The 18648-nt window shown below is 42.3% G+C and overlaps 1 protein-coding gene across 1 annotated transcript in view; it reads left to right on the top strand.

The window, feature by feature from the left end:
* The window catches only part of COG3 (component of oligomeric golgi complex 3), a 58168-nt gene that overhangs the window by 25251 nt on the left and 14269 nt on the right, over positions 1-18648 (top strand). The window contains exons 14-19 of the mRNA XM_059041863.2: positions 2363-2474; positions 6948-7072; positions 10265-10354; positions 13997-14117; positions 16936-17024; positions 17134-17268. Of these exons, the coding sequence (XP_058897846.1) occupies positions 2363-2474; positions 6948-7072; positions 10265-10354; positions 13997-14117; positions 16936-17024; positions 17134-17268 (672 nt within the window). The remainder of the gene's footprint in view (positions 1-2362; positions 2475-6947; positions 7073-10264; positions 10355-13996; positions 14118-16935; positions 17025-17133; positions 17269-18648) is intronic.

The raw sequence follows: 18648 nt of genomic DNA, 5'->3' as shown, positions 1-18648 counted from the left end.
TCTTCATTTTCTCTGAGTGCTGTACAGAGTTAAAATAATGCATAGGGTATTAGTGCTTAAACAGAATTAGAACCTGGAAATTCTTTTTATTTATTAATTTTTTTGAATGACAAAATCAGGTTTATTGCTCCAGGTTAAACCAGTGGAGACTGGATATGGGAAGGGTGAGGGGGGAACACAGGAACTTGGTGAAGGCATCCTCCTGGCCTTGGCCGATGCTGAGTTCTTGGTACCCTGGGAAGCCAACCAGTCAGTGCATTTCAGACCTGCTGATCACCTGCTCATGGGCCAGGCACACAGTAAAGTTTGAGGCACAACCCAAGGCTCTGGGGAGCATATCCCTCCTCCCTATGGGGTCACCTGCACAGGTCTGAGCACGGAGGAGGGGTCTGCGGAGATGGCCTCTGCTGGGGCTGCATCCTTAGGAGGGTATCTTGGTGGAGGAGGAGGCTGCCCCCTTCTTGGTGGGGGCCTTCAGCAGCTCCAGCTTCTTGGGCAGACTGGTATAAACAGGTCTGTTTGTCAGCCTGATCTAGGGAGTTGTGCTCTCTCCCCTTCCTCCCCTCCTTTCCTTGTCTCCTTTGTATCAGTTTTTACATTCTAGATAGAATACCTGTTTTAATAGTGCTGTCTGATAGGATGTGAGGTGATTGAGTTTACTATATACCCCTTCCCAGTTTAATTGAGTGATACATTTGGTATGTTTATTTAGTCAACACATGGCCAGTATCCCGAGTGTTTTCTTATTATTTCAAAAAATTTGTTTATTTATTTATTGGCTGCCTCGGGTCTTCGTTGCTGCACGCAGGCTTTCTCTAGTTGAGGTGAGCAGGGGCTACTCTTCATTGCTGTGTGCAGGCTTCTCATTGTGGTGGCATCTCTTGTTGCAGAGCATGGGCTCTAGGCACGCGTGCTTCACAGTAGTTGCGGCACGCAGGCTCCGTAGTTGTGGCGCACGGGCCTAGTTGCTCCGCAGCATGTGAGATCTTCCCAGACCAGGGATCGAGCCCGTGTCACCTGCATTGGCAGGCGGATTCTTAACCGCTGCGCCACGAGGGAAGTCCCCTGAGTGTTTTCTTGTGTAGACCTCTTGTTTTAAGTGTACTGCTTCCAATAAATCTATTTGCTTTGTTTTTCTTTTGGTGAAGTTCAGGGATTTAAGGTGATCTGGCTGTGACATCTGTGTGCCATTTAGGGATTAGCGATACTTTCTGGTTTCTCTTTTTTGCAGAATGAAAGGATGGGCCTGACTGATTGATACAGAGCCTGTCTCCTAAACAGTCCTCTGGCTATTCTTTTTGGCAGTAGGTGGGTGTCTGTTAGGCCAGGGGTCCCCAACCCATCCATAGCCTGTTAGGAACCAGGCCACACAGCAGGAGGGGAGCGGCGGGTGAGCGAGCAAAGCTTCATCTGTATTTACAGCCTCTCCCCATTGCTCGCATGACTGCCTGAGCCACCGTCCCCCGCATCTCTGGAAAAAATGTCTTCCACAACACTGGTCCCTGGTGCCAAAAGGTTGGGGACCGCTGTGTTAGGCCTTCATTTCTGTATATCTCCCCCTTTATAACCAATGTAAATTAGTGGGATTTTCATTGCTAACTTAGTAGTCAGTGACCTGTGTATATTTGATGATATATTCTTTAGGTAGTGAAAAAGAGTTAAATAGTCTCAGTCCATAAGATAATTTTAAAAATATCTGCTTAAAAAATAACAAACTGCAGCTGTTCTCACAGAAAGAGAAAACCTGTAGTTGGAGTTTGCCACCTCCCTGATAGAAGCATTTCTGACATCTAGAATGTACCCAATCTTAATATGAATACTTTGCTTCTAAATGTAAAATTGAAAATTAAGCTTCTAATCTGAACCTTGTATATTGGACTCTCTTCAGCAGATACCTTGTAATGGTTCTGAAATTAGTGGTTCAGAAAAAGCTATGTATGCCTTTAGGAGAATAGAGACACTCTATACCAATTTAACTTTTTCGTCTCCATGTGTTGTTTTCTTTTTTTTTTTTTTTTTTTGCGGTACGCGGGCCTCTCACTGTTGCGGCCTCTCCCGTTGCGGAGCACAGGCTCCGGACGTGCAGGCTCAGCGGCCACGGCTCACGGGCCCAGCCGCTCCGCGGCATGTGGGATCTTCCCAGACCGGGGCACGAACCCGTGTCCCCTGCATTGGCAGGCGGACTCTCAACCACTGCGCCACCAGGGAAGCCCTCCATGTGTTGTTTTGGCATAGTTCTCTTAATTAGTTTGTTTATCCATTAATTAGTATATATTTTTTTACCTTATAGAAAGAATGTGTTCATATTGCTAAACACAGCTGAAAACTGCACTTTAATGTTCCTTCTGATTTCTTTATACAGCAAATTGCACAGAGTTTAAAAGATGAGCAGAAGAAGGTACCACCTTCAGAAGCTTTGTTTTCAGATGTTCAGTTAGAGGAAGCAGAGCCTCCTGGTAATCTAACCAAATCTGGTATGTTATGATGTTTTAACTTGCAGCTTTTATTCATTCATTTAATGAACTTTTATTGAGGACTTGTCATGTCTCAGGCAAGAAAAACAGCTTGTGCCTTTGAGGAGCCCACACTTTAGCAGGGGGAGATTGGCAAGCCACAGGCGTAATTCAGGGGTGACAGGGTAAAGGTGGGCACAGGGCACTCCTGGACCATGGGAAAAGGGCATCAGAATTGTGAAGGGGGATGAACTTTGAGTGCAGGAGGGCTGATTCAGTGAGAGGTGTGGAATCTGAAAGCTGTAGTGTTGATGAGTATGAGAGAGCCAGGTGAAGTAAGCCTGTTTTAAGAGAGAGTTGCGTGGAGGACGGCGCACAGGAATGGAAGACCATGGTTGCTTTGCGGATGTCAGGTGGTTTGCTGTGTTTGGGTACACGTTCCTGTAGGAAAGAGCAGGCAAAACAGGCCAGCTTGTGATAGGTGTCAGGTGATAATCTCATGGACTTCGAAATTCTACCTAATTGTACCATCAGATTTGCATTTTTAAAAATGTATTGAGTGCCTAGGACTCGGGTAAAAAATTGACAGAAACGTATGGGATAGCTTGGACTAGGGTACCTGTTACGCAAGGAACAAAATTGTCCAAGAGTCACCCTGGATAACTGATGAGTTATCTAGACAACAGGCTAGATGAGAAGTAGGGCACCCCTTCTCCTCACCCCTCAGCTGTCAGAGTGACACGCAAACTCAGCTCCACGTGGGACTGACTGGGAGTCGGGGGTACTGTAACTCCACGGGCTTTAAAGAGCCCCAGCTGCCCCCACATCCCCAGGCTTAGTGCATCATCAGTTTATTCTGAGTCAACTCCGTAACAGTTGACACCCCAAATCCAGACTGCCAAACAGCCTCAGTATTCCCCATCTGACAAAGCCATTTTATCATGCCTGCGCTATAGGAAGAGAGACCCATAGGGAGCTGAAATTTCCTCCTCTGAAATAGAGCCCATGCCATGTCCTAATATACATCTTGGTCCTGATTAGCCTCTTGAAGAGTTACTGGAGAGACTAGAGTACATCTCTGTCTTCTGTCTTAGCAACCCTGGCCTTGTGCCTTTCCCCAGTAAAGCTTATTCTTTAACTCATGCCTGGCATTACATTAAGGTGTTGTTGGTAGAACTGTGGAGCCTGGTTAGGATGTTGTTGTGTTTTTCCATCTGAAAGGTAAAGGTGGTTTGAACCAGGGCGTTGATGGGTGGGGGGGTGGAGAGAAGTGTATAGATGAGGGATATAGTTAGAAGTTTGAATCAGTAGAATTTGGTGACACGCTAGATATGGGGTCTCAGGAAGATTGAGTAAGGTCCATGTGGAACAACTGAGAGACCTGTATTAAATGGATCTAGAGTTATGCTGTCCAGTACGGTAGCCGTAGAGCATGTGAAATGTGGCTAGTCTGAATGTGCTGTTTGTAAATACACAACAAATTTCAAAGGCTTAGTATGAAATAAAGAATAAAAAGTATCTTATTAGTAATTTTTATATTGATTATATGTTAAAATAATGAGATTTTTGATCTATTAGATTAAATAAAATATATTCAAAGTAGTTCCACTAGTTTTACCTTTTTTAATGTGGCGTTTTAATGTGTTACATTTATGATTCACAGAAGAGTCCTCTTGGACAGCACTGCTCTAGAGCTATAAAGAGGCAGCTGATTCAGAGGTAAAGATCGAGGAGTCGCTGATGCTTCGGACTTGTATGAGGTCAGCCAGGACAGAGAGTAGAGTGACAGTAACAGGAGTCTGGGGAGAGCGTCTTAGCCGGTGGTGCCATTAAGGGGCAGATGGAGGGAGAGGGTGCGCTGGGCCAGACAGGGGAAGAACAGCCAGAGGCGTCAGAAGCACGCAAGAGAAGAGGGTGTGGTTAAGCCAAAGGAAGAGGGCTTGGCAGAGTGATTTGAGTGAAGAGGTGAGAAATAGGAAATGGGAGGATATCGTGGTTAGAGGGCGGGATGCTGAGTTTTCATGATTAAGAGATGGAATAGTTTGGAGTAATAAGAAGGTCTGTAGAAAGTAATAAGAAAGTAGTTCTGAAAGAAAGTCATAAGAAACTGTGTCTGGAGTAGGGGGTGCAGGGGTGGAAGTGAAGGTCTTCGGAGCTGAGAAGGGCAGGGATATAACCATATGGGTCATCCCTGTGGTGGTTGACGCTGTTCAGAATAGAGATGGAATTTGGAACGGGAAGCAAGGCTCTGAGTCTGGTGGTGAGGGGAGCAAAAAAGAAAAGAGTGTAATCGCTTCTCCTGGTTCCAGGGTATGTCGGAAGTGAGAAAATGAGATTGCTCTGAAGTGAGGCCTTTAAGTGATGTGATGTTCATGTCGTGGGAGTAGTGCAGGCCAAGTTGGTGGAGGGCCCACTGGGTGAGGAGGCCGATGATGAGTGTCTTCAGAACGCATGGGCCTTGTTGTTCTCTGCGTGGAGAAGCGAGGGCAGCGGCAGGCTCACAGAGGGAGGGTGGTGGGGGCCCGCGGCAGGAGCCGATGCAGAAGCCCTGCTACCGGGTTTGCTCGGCTCTTCAGAACAGGCAGCCAGTAGGCACCTTACTTGGCGACTTGCTGTGTAAGTAAACTCTCCCCAGTCAGCTATTTTAACTATTAACTCTTTTTCTCAGGAAAGTGAAAAAATGAACAAATAAGTTGACTTCTGGCTTTGAACTACGTAAATACACTTATTTCACTAAACTTTAATTTGGGAGTACCTTTTTGGCTCTTTATTTTGAAGGAGGAATACCGCAGATATCCTAATTCTTAGCGAAACTAAGGATACTTAACCTCCTGAGTATACCCTGATATAATTTGTCCAGTTTATTCTTTTTCCTTAAGAAATTTTTTATAACGTAGGTATCTTAGTTTAAGGTAAGGCCTTATGGAAGAGCTTTTAAAAATTCTACAAGTATTACATGCTTTTGAAAAACAACTAAGCTTACAGAACTGTGAAGTGAAAGCACCAGCCCTCAACATTGCCCTCTGCCCTTTCCTGTATAAATCCATTCCGCAAGCCCCAGTTCTCCTTCTGAGCTTATGCACATCTAGCTCTTTTAAAATTTTTAGAATTTTTGGCCACGCCGCATGGCTTGTGTGGTCTTGGTTCCCCCCACCAGGGATCAAACCTGGGCCCCCTGCAGTGGAAGCACAGATTCCTAACCCCTGGACTGCCAGGGGAATTCCCTCTAGCTCTTTTTTTTTTTTTTTTTTTTTTTTTTTTTTGCGGTACGCGGGCCTCTCACTGTTGTGGCCTCTCCCGTTGCGGAGCACAGGCTCCGGACGCGCAGGCTCCGGACGCGCAGGCGCAGCGGCCACGGCTCACGGGCCCAGCCGCTCCGCGGCACGTGGGATCCTCCCGGACCGGGGCACGAACCCGCGTCTCCTGCATCGGCGGGCGGACTCTCAACCGCTGCGCCACCCGGGAAGCCCTAGCTCTTTTTTTTTTTAAAAAAGGAATTCTGTTTTGCTTGGCTTTACTTTTCTTTTTTTATTATTAAAAAAATTTCAAATAAACAGAATGATGCAATGAACACCTGTGCCCACCACCCGGATTCAATACTTAACATTTTATCGTATTATGTATATATTTTTGTTAATCATTTTAAAGTAAGTTATTGACATCACTGCCACTTTACCTTTGAGTATTTCAGCACCTCTCCAAAAAAAAAAAAAAAAAAGGGCATCTTTCACATAACCATAAACCATTATTGCACTAAAAAATTTAGTAATGTTTCCTGATGTGCTCTAATACCCAGTCCATATTTCAGTATCCCCTCTTGTCCTAAAGTATGGTCCCAACTGCGCTTTCCTGGCTCGTGTGAACTCTGGTCCCTCCACCAGAGTGATGGTGCGTGTCTCTGCTCAGGCACGTTCCCCACACGCTCCTCCTCACGCTTGCTGGTGCTGCCTTTTGGGTGGGGTGCGTGGGGGGTGGACACTCTGCTCTGGTCACTTGGGAATTAGATGTACTAAGTAGGCCTATAAGTGATGGAGTTCAGCACATGGAAGGCAGGCTGTCAGGCAGACCAGCTTTGATTATTAATCTTCCTGCTTAACACGCTTTGTTTTCTTGTCACTCGCCCACCTCACGCTTGTTTCCACGTGACGACATCTAGATCCGTCTCCTTTTTATCGGCTGCATGGTATTCTGCAGGATGTGTATACTGCTCATGTAGTCCATGAAGATGACTGATCACAGTTTGGAGAAAGCAACTTGGGCTGAGTGTGTGAGGCTGGAGTATACATATGTGTGTAGTCACACGTGTTCTCGGTGTGTTAAATCTCACCTGTCGCTGATTTAGGTTTCCTTTGGCATTCTCGATTAAAGGCGAGGCTAGAGAAAATGGATACCTCCAGCCATTGATAGCTAGTGAGAACTAACAGTTTATAATTGCTATGCAAATAAGACAGACCTCCGCGTGTGAAATGTCTTCTTCTCCATTTGGGATTTTAGGTTCAACCGAATCTCTCAGTCCTAGGGCGCAGACCACAATTTCTCCAGCAGATCTTCATGGAATGTGGTATCCTACAGTTCGACGAACTCTCGTCTGTCTCTCCAAATTGTACAGATGTATAGATGTACGTGTGTAAATTCTTGTATCTTTACTGTAAATTGCTTGCTCTTTCACTTAAAATATTTGTTTAATTTAAATTTTAAGATCTTGATATAATATATTTTGTTCGGTATTAGATGAGAATAATAAGATTTTTAGATACAGAGATAACTTTAAGATCAGTCTAATTTAGAGATTCTTAACCTGAGCATTCTGTAGACCCTCAGAATCCTGTGATGCAGGGGTCCCCAACCCCCGGGCCATGGACGGGGACTGGTCCTGGTCCGCGGCCTGTTAGAAACGGGGCCGCACAGCAGGAGGCGAGCGGGCCAGCGAGGGAAGCCTCATCTGCGGCTCCCCATCGCTCCCATTACCGCCGGAGCCACCAACCCCCGATCCCATCCGTGGAAAAAGTGTCTTCCACGAAACCAGTCCCTGGTGCCAAAAAGGTTGGGGACCGCTGCTCTAATGGGCTTTGGGTAGTCTGTGAACACCTTGAAGTTGTGTGTAAAATTTTGTCTGTATGTTTGTATTTGTGTCTTTCTGAGGAAAAGACCTATAGCTTTTATTGTTTCTTATAGGCGTCTGTGGTTACAAATACATTTAAAACTACTGATTAATTCATCTGTCTTAGTTTATAGATGAAGAAAAAGAGATGCAGAAAGCTTATGTCCAATGTCACATAGATATAATATACATTTAGTACTAAATGCAACTACTTTAATTTAGTTTTGCACTCAATTTAAATCAGCTTCCTTAACAAGTAGTTGTCAGATTATGTGTTTCTAACCCTGGACTAATTTTAATTATTTGCTGAAATTAGCAGTACCCTTTTAGTTTTTTTAGCCCCAACTTATACTGTGCATTTATTTTAGGTAACATTTATTTTAAGCATTCCAGTTTAATGATATGAATATCAATCCCTGAATGATCAGATTTGTCTACATTTATTTATTGTCAGTGTTAAACCCCAAATAGTTTATAAAAATCAGTGATTTTAATTCACTTTTATTTGTTTGTTTTGTTTTGTTTTGTTTTTCGGGGTTTTGGGTTTTTTTGGTTTTGTTTTGTTTTGTTTTTCCGGTACGCGGGCCTCTCACTGTTGTGGCCTCTCCCGTTGCGGGGCACAGGCTCCAGATGCACAGGCCCAGCGGCCATGGCTCACGGCCCCAGCCGCTCCGCGGCATGTGGGATCCTCCCGGACCGGGGCACGAACCCGTGTCCCCTGCATCGGCAGGCGGACTCTCAACCACTGCGCCACCAGGGAAGCCCAGGTTTGGGGTTTCTTTGCACCATGCCACACGGCTTGTGGGATCCTAGTTCCCCGACCAGGGATTGAACCCAGGCCACAGCAGTGAGAGCGTGGAGTCCTAACCACTGGACTGCCAGAGAATTCCCTAATTCACTTTTAAAAAATTAATTTGATAGTTACAACTGAAACAGCATATAAAGAGAGAAGTGATTAAATATAATGGTCATGTAATTAATTGTCCAGATGCCAGTGTTTCTTCAGAATATGGTTCAGAAGGGTACGTGTGTATCTCCTCCCACTCTGAGGTGCTCTGTGCCCCCGAGTCCTCGGGCCTGAGCAGTTGACTCATTGGTTCGTGGGAGTGCTCACGACTTGGTGTCTATTTTAAACTGCATCGTTACTGGAGCTCGTGCTTGGAGATTTTGAAATTCAACCAGAAAGTGCCTTTTGCTCAGTTCTGGGACTTTCAGGGGTGAGGCCAGATCACCTCTGCAGAGTTAAGTTAGATGCCCAGCTGCTGAGATCTCTTCCCAAGGCGGGTTTGGACATTGGCCATTTTTCTTCCCCAGGTCCCCCCACGAGGTGTATTGAATGATGATGTTAGGTTGGGATTCAGAAACTTCCTACAGTGGAGCCAGGATCCCACGGGAAATAATGCAGAGCCACATTCCACGTAGAACCCATTGTCATCACAGGCCCTGGTGAAGTCTCTTAGGTGCTTAACAGGAATTTTAGCCAAACAGTAGGTAGGCCCAAGGACGTTACTCTGCCTGTTCTTATTTTCTGCCCTAGGCCTGCCCATTACGTTTTCACCTAGCTTACATCCAAATCGTCTCCCTCTCTAGCTTACCAGTCAAAGGTGAGGAGAGACAAATCCAATGAAGACCCCATTCAGACTGAGCAGGGGAAAGAGAGGGCCTCAACCTAAGCTGCACACATTCGGTCCTCCCAGCAAGAGGGAGCCCTCATCTCTTCTTACTATACAGTAGCTCCATGAGAAACAGAAGTTAGGGAAGCAGTACAAAAAGAGAATAAAGCATCAGGTATGAGCCCAGAGCCCAGAACGGGGCCTAATAATAAAAGTTTTGCTCCTACCCATCCATCAGTTCCAAGGGAACTGACAGGAGTCCCTGCTCAGACCAACATCCCACACCTCTAGGAAGATATAGAAATGGCAGAATTAAATTAATCATGCTTCACATTCTATCTTGTAACCTGATTTTGTTTTTACTTAATTATGTTTTATAAGAATTTCACCACCTCCTATTTAGCATTCTTTGATTTCATGCACAGTGTTCCATAATTTAGATTTACTAGTATTTTGTCAGCCCCCTATCATTGAACATTTAAGTCATTTCCAGGTTTTTTTGCTGTTTTAAATAATATTGTGATGAAGAGCCATGTGCATGAATCTTAGAATACAGTACTGATTTTACTTGGGGTACATTTTTAGAAGTGGATTTACTGAGGCTTCTTTTTTTTTTTTGGCCCTGCTGCATGGCATGCAGGATCTTAGTTCCCTGACCAGGGAGTGGAAGCTCAAGCGTCCTAACCACTGGACTGCCAGGGAATTCCTACTGAGGCCTTGTTATAAAGTTGGTTTTATGTATTTAAAAAACAGCCTGTAACATGAGATCATGCTTGAGTGAGGGCTCCATGAGGTCAGAATCACATCTGCCTTGTGAACCTACCACTGTACTTCCAGCATCTAGCACAGAGCTGCATGAAATAGGTGCTCAGGAAATACTGTTGAATGGTCACATGAGTGTTTTGGGAGATGCAAATTAGGAAATTATGTGCTGGTCTTAGAAAGGTTGCATGGGAATAGGAAACTCCAGGAGGAATACTGGTAGTAATAAATTAATCTACCAGATGAGGGCAAGCAAGCTGTACTCACAGCCTACGATTTTCCTTCTTTCTGTTTTTGAAGTGTTGCAAGGTGATGTTTCTCTTTTATTTCACCAGAGGGCAGTATTCCAAGGATTATCACAGGAAGCCTTGTCGGCCTGCATTCAGTCGTTACTTGGAGCATCAGAGTCTATCAGCAAAAAGAAGGTTTGATGGAGTGTTAGATGAAATCTTATCGCCTATAGTAATATTGTGGGATGCAGCATTAATTTAGAGGCACAGAAATTTAAAGCCATTTTGGCAGTAGGATTTGTTTAATATGATTTAATTTTGAGGCCCTTTGAGAGAAGCTAATTTTAGTGCTCAATAAAGACTGCTCTATATGAGAGTGCCAGCTTTGCCTAAGTACCAGAAGTGATACTTAGGTTATAAATTCTATAGGATGAAGGTTTCTTGTTCTAGCCTTAGCAACTGGGAGGTACTGACTGGACTGCTGTTTCCTCGGAATACCAAAACAGTGTTTTCAGGGAAATGTAGCAATTTATAATCATCCCTGCGATGACATTTTAAACAGTTGAATGGCCTCACTTGGAGGAAATCAGCCAGTCAGTTTGGAAGACAGGCAGTTGTGGCCCGTGGGTTATGTGACTAGAAGTAGTTGCCATGATTTTGTAACTTAGAGTTTTTAATCAAGAAGAAGGGATCTGGGGCTGAAGGCTGTTGACATGTGCTTCTCCCACCGCCCCTGAGACTTTTTTCAGAAAGTATGGTTCAGGGTGCTGCTCTGCCTTGCTCTCCACTTAGAATACCTGTTGCCACCTACAGGGAGGAACCTGTCCGGGGTGTGTCCAGCCAGAATTTCATAGCTGCTGTGAACCTTTCTGGACTTCCAGGTTTATAAACTTGGTTTCTAACTTCAAGACTTTTGATAAATTAAAACCAAAAAACAGAAATCTCCTCATAAAAGAATTTGGGACCTTAGAAAAGCTCTGTCTTTGTGACCACCCTATGTTCCCATTCATGAAATCGAGAGTTGAAATGAAATTTTGACAGACAGACTAGAAGAGAATGGAAAGTTAAGTTATAGACAGGCAGGTTGAAGTTTAACAAGTATTTCCAAGTTTGAGCTCTCACATTGTTTTATGGTATGGTAGGTAGAATTAGGAAACATTCGTCTAATATTAGGGAAATGGTTAAGTAAATTGTGGTATATTCCATATAGTGGAATATTACACAGACATTAAATTTTAAAAAATGAAATAATAAAATTTAACTTAAATATGTTAAGGCAAAAAAAAGCACAGGATACAAATCAGATATACACTATGACTTTATATAATGAACATATGTGTTAAAAAAAAGTAGTGGTGAAAACTTTTGGGTGACTATAGATGATTTTTTCTTTCTTTTCTTTATACTTTCTTTACTTTCCACATTTTGTACAATGAGTATGTATTTCTTAGATTATCAAAGGAAAAAATGACCTAATTGAAAAAAAAAGTTCATATGCTTATGTCCTCTTGTACCACTGTCCTCTTTTTAAAGGGGGGAATGAAAAGCCTTTTGATTATTCAGTCTTTTGCCCTCATTGCCTATAAGGCTCTTTTATTAACTCGGTTTCCTTCATATTTTAAGGTGCTTAAGTATGTATGAGGAAGCCCTCAATTTAGTAAGAATTAGCTAATTTATTTTCATGATTGAGTTCATATGCTTTTTGCCTTTCAACTTTTAAAAAAGTGATCAATGAAAATGGCTTAATGTCTTAGAGAATTTCTTAAGGCAAGAAATTCTTCTTGCATATTAAATTGAGTACCTTGTATATTAGTAAACTAACACAAAGCTGGATCACAACAGCTTCAGTAGATTCAATCTATATTATATCATTTTCTCCATCGGAGCTGTTAGTTCATTTGAAAATAGAGCAAGCATTCAAAATGTGTAGCATTTCCTACTTACCTAATGTTCTGTGTTCCAGAGTACAAAGTGAGTTTCCATCAAATAAATCGTACTTATATGTTGATTATGTGTTTTTTTAGGAGGGAGGGAGGCGAAGAGAGAGGACAGAGAGGAGTCACTTTAATGACCTCTTTAAAGTTTATACAGGCTCACCTCATCTCACTGTGCTTCGCTTCATTGCACTTCACAGATACTGTGGGGTTTTTTGTTTTTGTTCTTTACAAATTGAAGGTTTGTGGCAACCCTGCATTGCACAAGTCTACTGGCACCATTTTTCCAACAGCATCTGCTTATTTAGTGTGTCTGTATCAAATTTAGTTAATTCTCTCAATATTTCAGACTTTCATTATTATATTATGGTGATCTGTGGTCTTTGATGTTACTATTGCAAAAAGATTACGACTTGTTGAAGGCTCAGACGATGGTTATTTAAAAATACTTTATTGCTAAAGATGGCTAGCATTTTTAGCAATAAAATATTTTAAAATTAAAGTATGTACATTGTTTTTTTAGACATAATGCTATTGCACACATAATAGACTACAGTATGGTGTAAATGTAACTTTAAAAAAAAATAAATTTATTTATTTATTTTTGGCTGCATTGGGTGTTCGTTGCTGCACGTGGGCTTTAGTTGTGGTGAGCAGGGACTACTGTTAGTTGTGGTGTGCGGGCTTCTCATTGCAGTGGCTTCTCTTGTTGCAGAGCACAGGCTCTAGGCATGCGGGCTCAGTAGTTGTGGCTCGCGGGCTCTAGAGCACAGGCTTAGTAGTTGTGGCTCGCGGGCTCTAGAGCACAGGCTTAGTAGTTGTGGCTCACGGGCTTAGTTGCTCCGCGGCACGTGGGATCTCCCCGGACCAGGGCTCAAACCCATGTCCCCTGCATTGGCAGGTGGATTCTTAACCACTGCGCCACCAGGGAAGCCCTAAATGTAACTTTTATATGCACTGAGAAACCAAAAAAATTCATGTGACTAGCTTTGTTGTGATAATTACTTTATTGCGGTGGTCTGGAAGCAAACCCGTAATGTCTCTGAGGTATGCCTGTATTGCTTACTGAAGGACAACTTTATTCATTTCCTAATGCAGTATAATTTCATTAAAAATATTTTCAAAGTAAGATTCTGTCTTGAGTAGCAGCAAGAAGGAGCAAACATAGCCTAGCTCTTCTTAATATACAGACTCTTTTCTGAAATGAGGGCTATGATTACTCACTATTTGGGGACTGGGTCAGAGCTTGAGAACTAAGCTTGAATCACAAGACTCTTGTGGGTGAGTCCTGAGAGGGTAAAAGGAAATGCAGGGACTCTCGGGGGTGTAGGTAGTCAGTGCTCTGTTGCTGGCAGGAAAATCCAAAATGGTAACCCCCAATCATTTTACATGTGGAGGCTCCTTTTGTACTTTTATATAAATATGAGTATTTCTGATACTCTGTATATTGAAACCGCTTGGACCAAATAGTGAAAGCCAGGTTCCTGAGAGGAACTAGGAAGCCTGAGGGGTCAGAGTTGTGCTCATACTTAGGACTCGTAATTCCTGCTCTGTGCTGATATTGGACCACATGGTTTCCTCTGTTTCTGCACCAGCTTGGAATAGATTTGACTTCGCTTTCTAAATGTGTTGCTTTACAACCTCTTGTCTGATTTACTTTCTTGAGTTTACTAAATAGAACAGGTGATAGAGTTAGTAAGACTTTGAAGCAAGATTTTTCCAGATAATTCTAACATGGAAATATGGGAAGAGTTCATTGCACAACAAAGGAGTAGTGGTACCATATAGTTAGGCTAAGGGCCGTAGACCTAGATAGAGTAATGTTGATTAATAACATGTGTTTTATGTGCTCCTATTTTTATTTAATCTGTGATAATATCCATTTTTCTGTCTCTCAATTTAGACTCAGATTGATGGACAACTTTTCTTAATAAAGCACCTTTTGATTCTTCGTGAACAAATTGCTCCATTTCACACTGAATTCACCATTAAGGAAATTTCCCTGGACCTCAAGAAAACTAGAGGTACTTCATTGTCCTGGCTGGCACAGTTGGGTGTGTTTGACCTGTCCAGATGTGTCAGCACAGGTTATAGGTTTATTTTATGTTCATCTGCAATTTGTTTGCATGCTCTGCTTGCTAAGCATGTTACTTACTTGTCCATACTAAGCTGAGCTGTCAGCATCCTAATTACATCTAACTTGCTGTATTTTCTTTATGAAGAGAACTATATCTGAGCATTTCAACTTGCAAAAGAGTATTACCTCTCTTAGACTCTGCCACATATTACCATAACCAGTTAAAAAATGAAAAATCACTATAATGACTACTTAAGAGTGTCAGCTAACTGGAGTGCTTTTAAACATTGAGTTGGGTTTGTTAGTTCATAGAAGCTGAGACAGCCAGCTGGGTAAACCAGGAAGAGTACTTATCTAAGAGTCTGAGACAGGTTCTGTTCCTGGCCCATCATTTCCTGGCTCTTGTGATCTTAAATGTGTGTTTTAGCTTCCCTACCCTGTGTAAAACGAGCAGAATCCACTTGTCATGATGCTTTCACCAGAGTATCAAGATCATTAAGAGTGAAAATACATACTAAAGTGCTTTTGTAAGCTTAAGGTGCTTAAATAAACTCATGTTGTATTATTATTAAATCAGCTGGTTGTTAAGTAATCATGTAGATAGGGTCTTTGCGTTGGTAATAGACATGGAATCGTCTTGGGGAAGGTGATCCATGGTCCTGATGGTTTGTTTCTGACTGAATTAACAAGTGATGATTTCTAAAAGGTCAAAGTAGTTATTTTCTAAGATGTTGATCTTAAACAGTTAAGGATATACCATAAATATCCATCTCCGTTAATTACTTACAAATTTATCTAAACTTTGTCTTTTCTTAACCATTTCCGAGAGAATTAAGCTCTAACACCTTAAGCCGTCTGTTTATGGAATGAATGAATTTCTCGCTTATGTATTGGGGGAATTGAGAAAATTCATAGCCATTCAAATTACTTTCTGTATTCTGTGGTTTAGAGGAACTCCACATAATAGGATTTCCAAGAGGAGCAGGTTGTTACTTTCTTAACGACTGTGCTTATAAAATAGTGGACTTGATTTAACTCACCTGAGAGCCAAGTCGTCTCATCATGAGTCGTATTAAAACAGCTTATTCTTTTTCTTTACCTAATGCACTCTCCTTTTCACCACGGGGAATACCTTTTGGTTCTGGTGGCATTTGTTTATTTACTTATTTTTAAATTTATTTATTTTATTTATTTATTTTTGGCTGTGTTGGGTCTTTGTTGCTGCGCACGGGCTTCCTCCATTTGTGGTGAGCGGGGGCTCCTCCTCGCTGCTGTGCGCAGGCAGGCCTCTCACTGCAGTGGCCTCTCTTGTTGCGGAGCACGGGCTCTAGGTGCGCGGGCTTCAGTACTTGTGGCTGGCAGGCTCTAGAGCACAGGCTCAGTAGTTGTGGCGCACGGGCTTAGTTACTCCGCGGCATGTGGGATCTTCCCGGACCAGGGCTCGAACCCGCGTCCCCTGCGTTGGCAGGTGGATTCCCAACCACTGCACCACCATAGAAGCCCTCTGGTGGTATTTAGATAGTAAAGCTGTATGTTATTCATATACTTTGTAATTTTTTTTTAAACAGCAGCCAGATTTCCTGGCTTTTGCCTTTATAGAATGCATAATTTTTTTAGTTTATTCTCATCAGAGGCTGCCATCACCCAACCTTTCTGGTTGATTTCCTGCTTTCCTTTCAGTGTGAGGTGTGGAAATAGTGCCTTAACCCTGAGGAATGCCAGGCACTGATAGTCCTTACTTTATTTAGGTAATGGGATGAAGCAGGGCTGATCTAGTTTCTTTCGTATTTTTGTCTAATTCATAGTTTGTTGCTGCTTCGTTCTACTACAGATCCACTGAGGTGTGAGAAAATGAAATACTCTGAAATTTTGGCAAATTTTGGTGTAAAGTATGTTTTCCCTAAAACCTTATGAAGGTTATGTAATCCTGCCATACGATCACCTACAATTGTTCAGGTTTCTTATAGAAAAGATAGCAGAAACAAAGAGTCATTTACTAAAGCTTTACTCTGAATCTGATAGAGAGGTGTGTTTTGTGTTTTGTTTTCCCAGTAAGATCAGGGTCAAGGGAGGGAGTACAGTCTGGTGTGTACTTGTAAAACCAGGGTTGGAAGCATTTTATGCTTTGCTTTCTCCAGCCTAACAAGGCAAAGCAAAGAAATGGTCTTTTCTGACTATCACTTAATAATACTTGCTATCTTTACTTTTAATCCTCTAACCTCTCATGACTAACCTTATACCTTATTGCATTTGAACATCAATGAGACCTGTTAGTACTTTGCATAGATTCTAATTAGTCTGGAGGTTAAGGGGTAAATATGTCCTTTTGGTGTTTTTTTTCTGGCTGACACATTAGTTTATTCTCTCTGCTTCAAATGAATAAATTTCTGTGCCAGCCAGATCTTAAGCAAAAGAAGCGGGGTAAGTATATGAATCTTTCTTTAAAAACCTATTTAGCATCATAAAAGTAAAGCAGTGAAATTTTAAGGTATTGATTACCATTTATCCTTTTTCTTTTTTCCTATAAATGAATAATTGTGATTAATAGTCATTTTGCAATTCTGAGTTCTAGAAGATAATTATGTGTGAGTGCTGTAGCCACTGTTGGCGCTAACCTTATCCACTCATGGAGGTGACTTGGTGGAAATGAAACCCCTCTTGCTCTGTGGTGATAGAGAACTAGTGTATGTTTACACACTGAAATAGTAACTTGGCTTCTTGTTGAAACTGTACATGTTCACTGGATGAGTAATTTTGTTTCACAGATGCAGCATTTAAAATCCTGAATCCTATGACAGTTCCAAGATTTTTTAGGCTGAATAGCAACAATGCCTTGATAGAGTTCTTGTTGGAGGTGAGAGAGAGTCTGTTTTCTTGGTGGTGGGAGATAAACAATATTCTTTACATGTCTGGTAATTTCTAGGCACATAAAAACAGGAGGAAACTGTCATCTTCTCTTTAAGGGTACTCCTGAGATAAGAGAACATTATCTTGACTCTAAAAAAGACGTAGACCGTCATCTGAAATCGGCCTGTGAGCAGTTTATTCAGCAACAGACCAAGCTGTTCGTAGAGCAGCTGGAGGAGTTCCTGACAAAGGTATAGACCTTGGTGCATATTTGGTAATTGTGAATTCTTCCCTAGATTGCATTTTGTTTTTGTTTCTTTTTTTTTTTTTTTACTAGAAATCCATTTAAAATTTATTTATTTTATTTATTTTTGGCTATATTGGGTCTTCATTGCTGCACGTGAGTTTTTTCTAGTTGTGGTGAGCGGGGGCTACTCTTTGTTGCAGTGCGTGGGCTTCTCATTGCGGTGACTTCTCTTGTTGCGGAGCGCGGGCTCTAGGCGCGCGGGCTACAGTAGTTGTGGCTCACGGGCTCTAGAGCACAAACTCAGTATTTGTGGTACACGGGCTTAGTTGCTCCGCGGCATGTGGGATCTTCCCGGACCAGGGATCGAACCCATGTCCCTTGCATTGTCAGGTGGATCTGAACCACTGCGCCACCAGGGAAGCCCCTAGATTGCATTCTGAATTACCCTGTTATGAAAACCTTGGCAGAAGGAGACAGTAGGGGCTTCCCTGGTGGCGCAGTGGTTAAGAATCCGCCTGCCAATGCAGGGGACACGGGTTTGAGCCCTGGTCCAGAAGGATCCCACATGCCACGGAGCAACTAAGCCCGAGCACCACAACTACTGAACTTGCGCTCTAGAGCCCGTGAGCCGCCACTACTGAAGCCTGCACACCTAGGGCCCATGCTCTGCACTGAGAAGCCACCACAATGAGAAGCCTGTGCACTGCAACAAAGAGTAGCCCCCGCTCGCTGCAACTAGAGAAAGCCTGCACACAGCAGCAAAGACCCAACACAGCCAAAAATAAATAAATAAAATAAATAAATTTATTTAAAAAAAAAAAGAAGACAGTAAACCCATGTCTTAATGATTCTGTCTAAGAAATCACCGTGTTTCCTATTACAGAAGCTTTTTGGTTTGGACTTTTAAGTATGCTTGCAGAGTTTTTCAGTTTTAAGAGAAAGTGTGCAAATATTGCAAAGTTAGTTATAGCAGACCTCTGGTTAGCTCTGTTCTGTCTTTTTAAAAAAATTTTTTAACATCTTTATTGGAGTATAACTGTTTTACAATGGTGTGTTAGTTTCTACTTTACAACAAACTGAATCAGTTATACCTATACATATGTTCCCATATCTCTTCCCTCTTGCGTCTCCCTCCCTCCCACCCTCATGTGTACATGAGATAAACATTTCTACAGCATTTTAATCTGTCTGGTGTAAACATCCTTCCTGATTCTTTGGTACAGTTAATGAAATTTCTTGAGAACAATAAAATTATAAAATTTTATTTTATAAAATAATGACGTTTCTTGAGAACAAAAAAATGGTTCTAGAAGAACTGTTGCCTTGTTTCTTGCTCCTTGAAAAATAACCTTTTCTCTCAGTATTTGAATGGCCCTAGGGAGAG

The sequence above is a fragment of the Kogia breviceps genome, chromosome 16 (genome assembly GCF_026419965.1).
Source record: "Kogia breviceps isolate mKogBre1 chromosome 16, mKogBre1 haplotype 1, whole genome shotgun sequence".
NCBI classification, from domain to species: domain Eukaryota; kingdom Metazoa; phylum Chordata; class Mammalia; order Artiodactyla; family Physeteridae; genus Kogia; species Kogia breviceps.
This window is presented reverse-complemented; position numbering and strand designations above follow the sequence as displayed.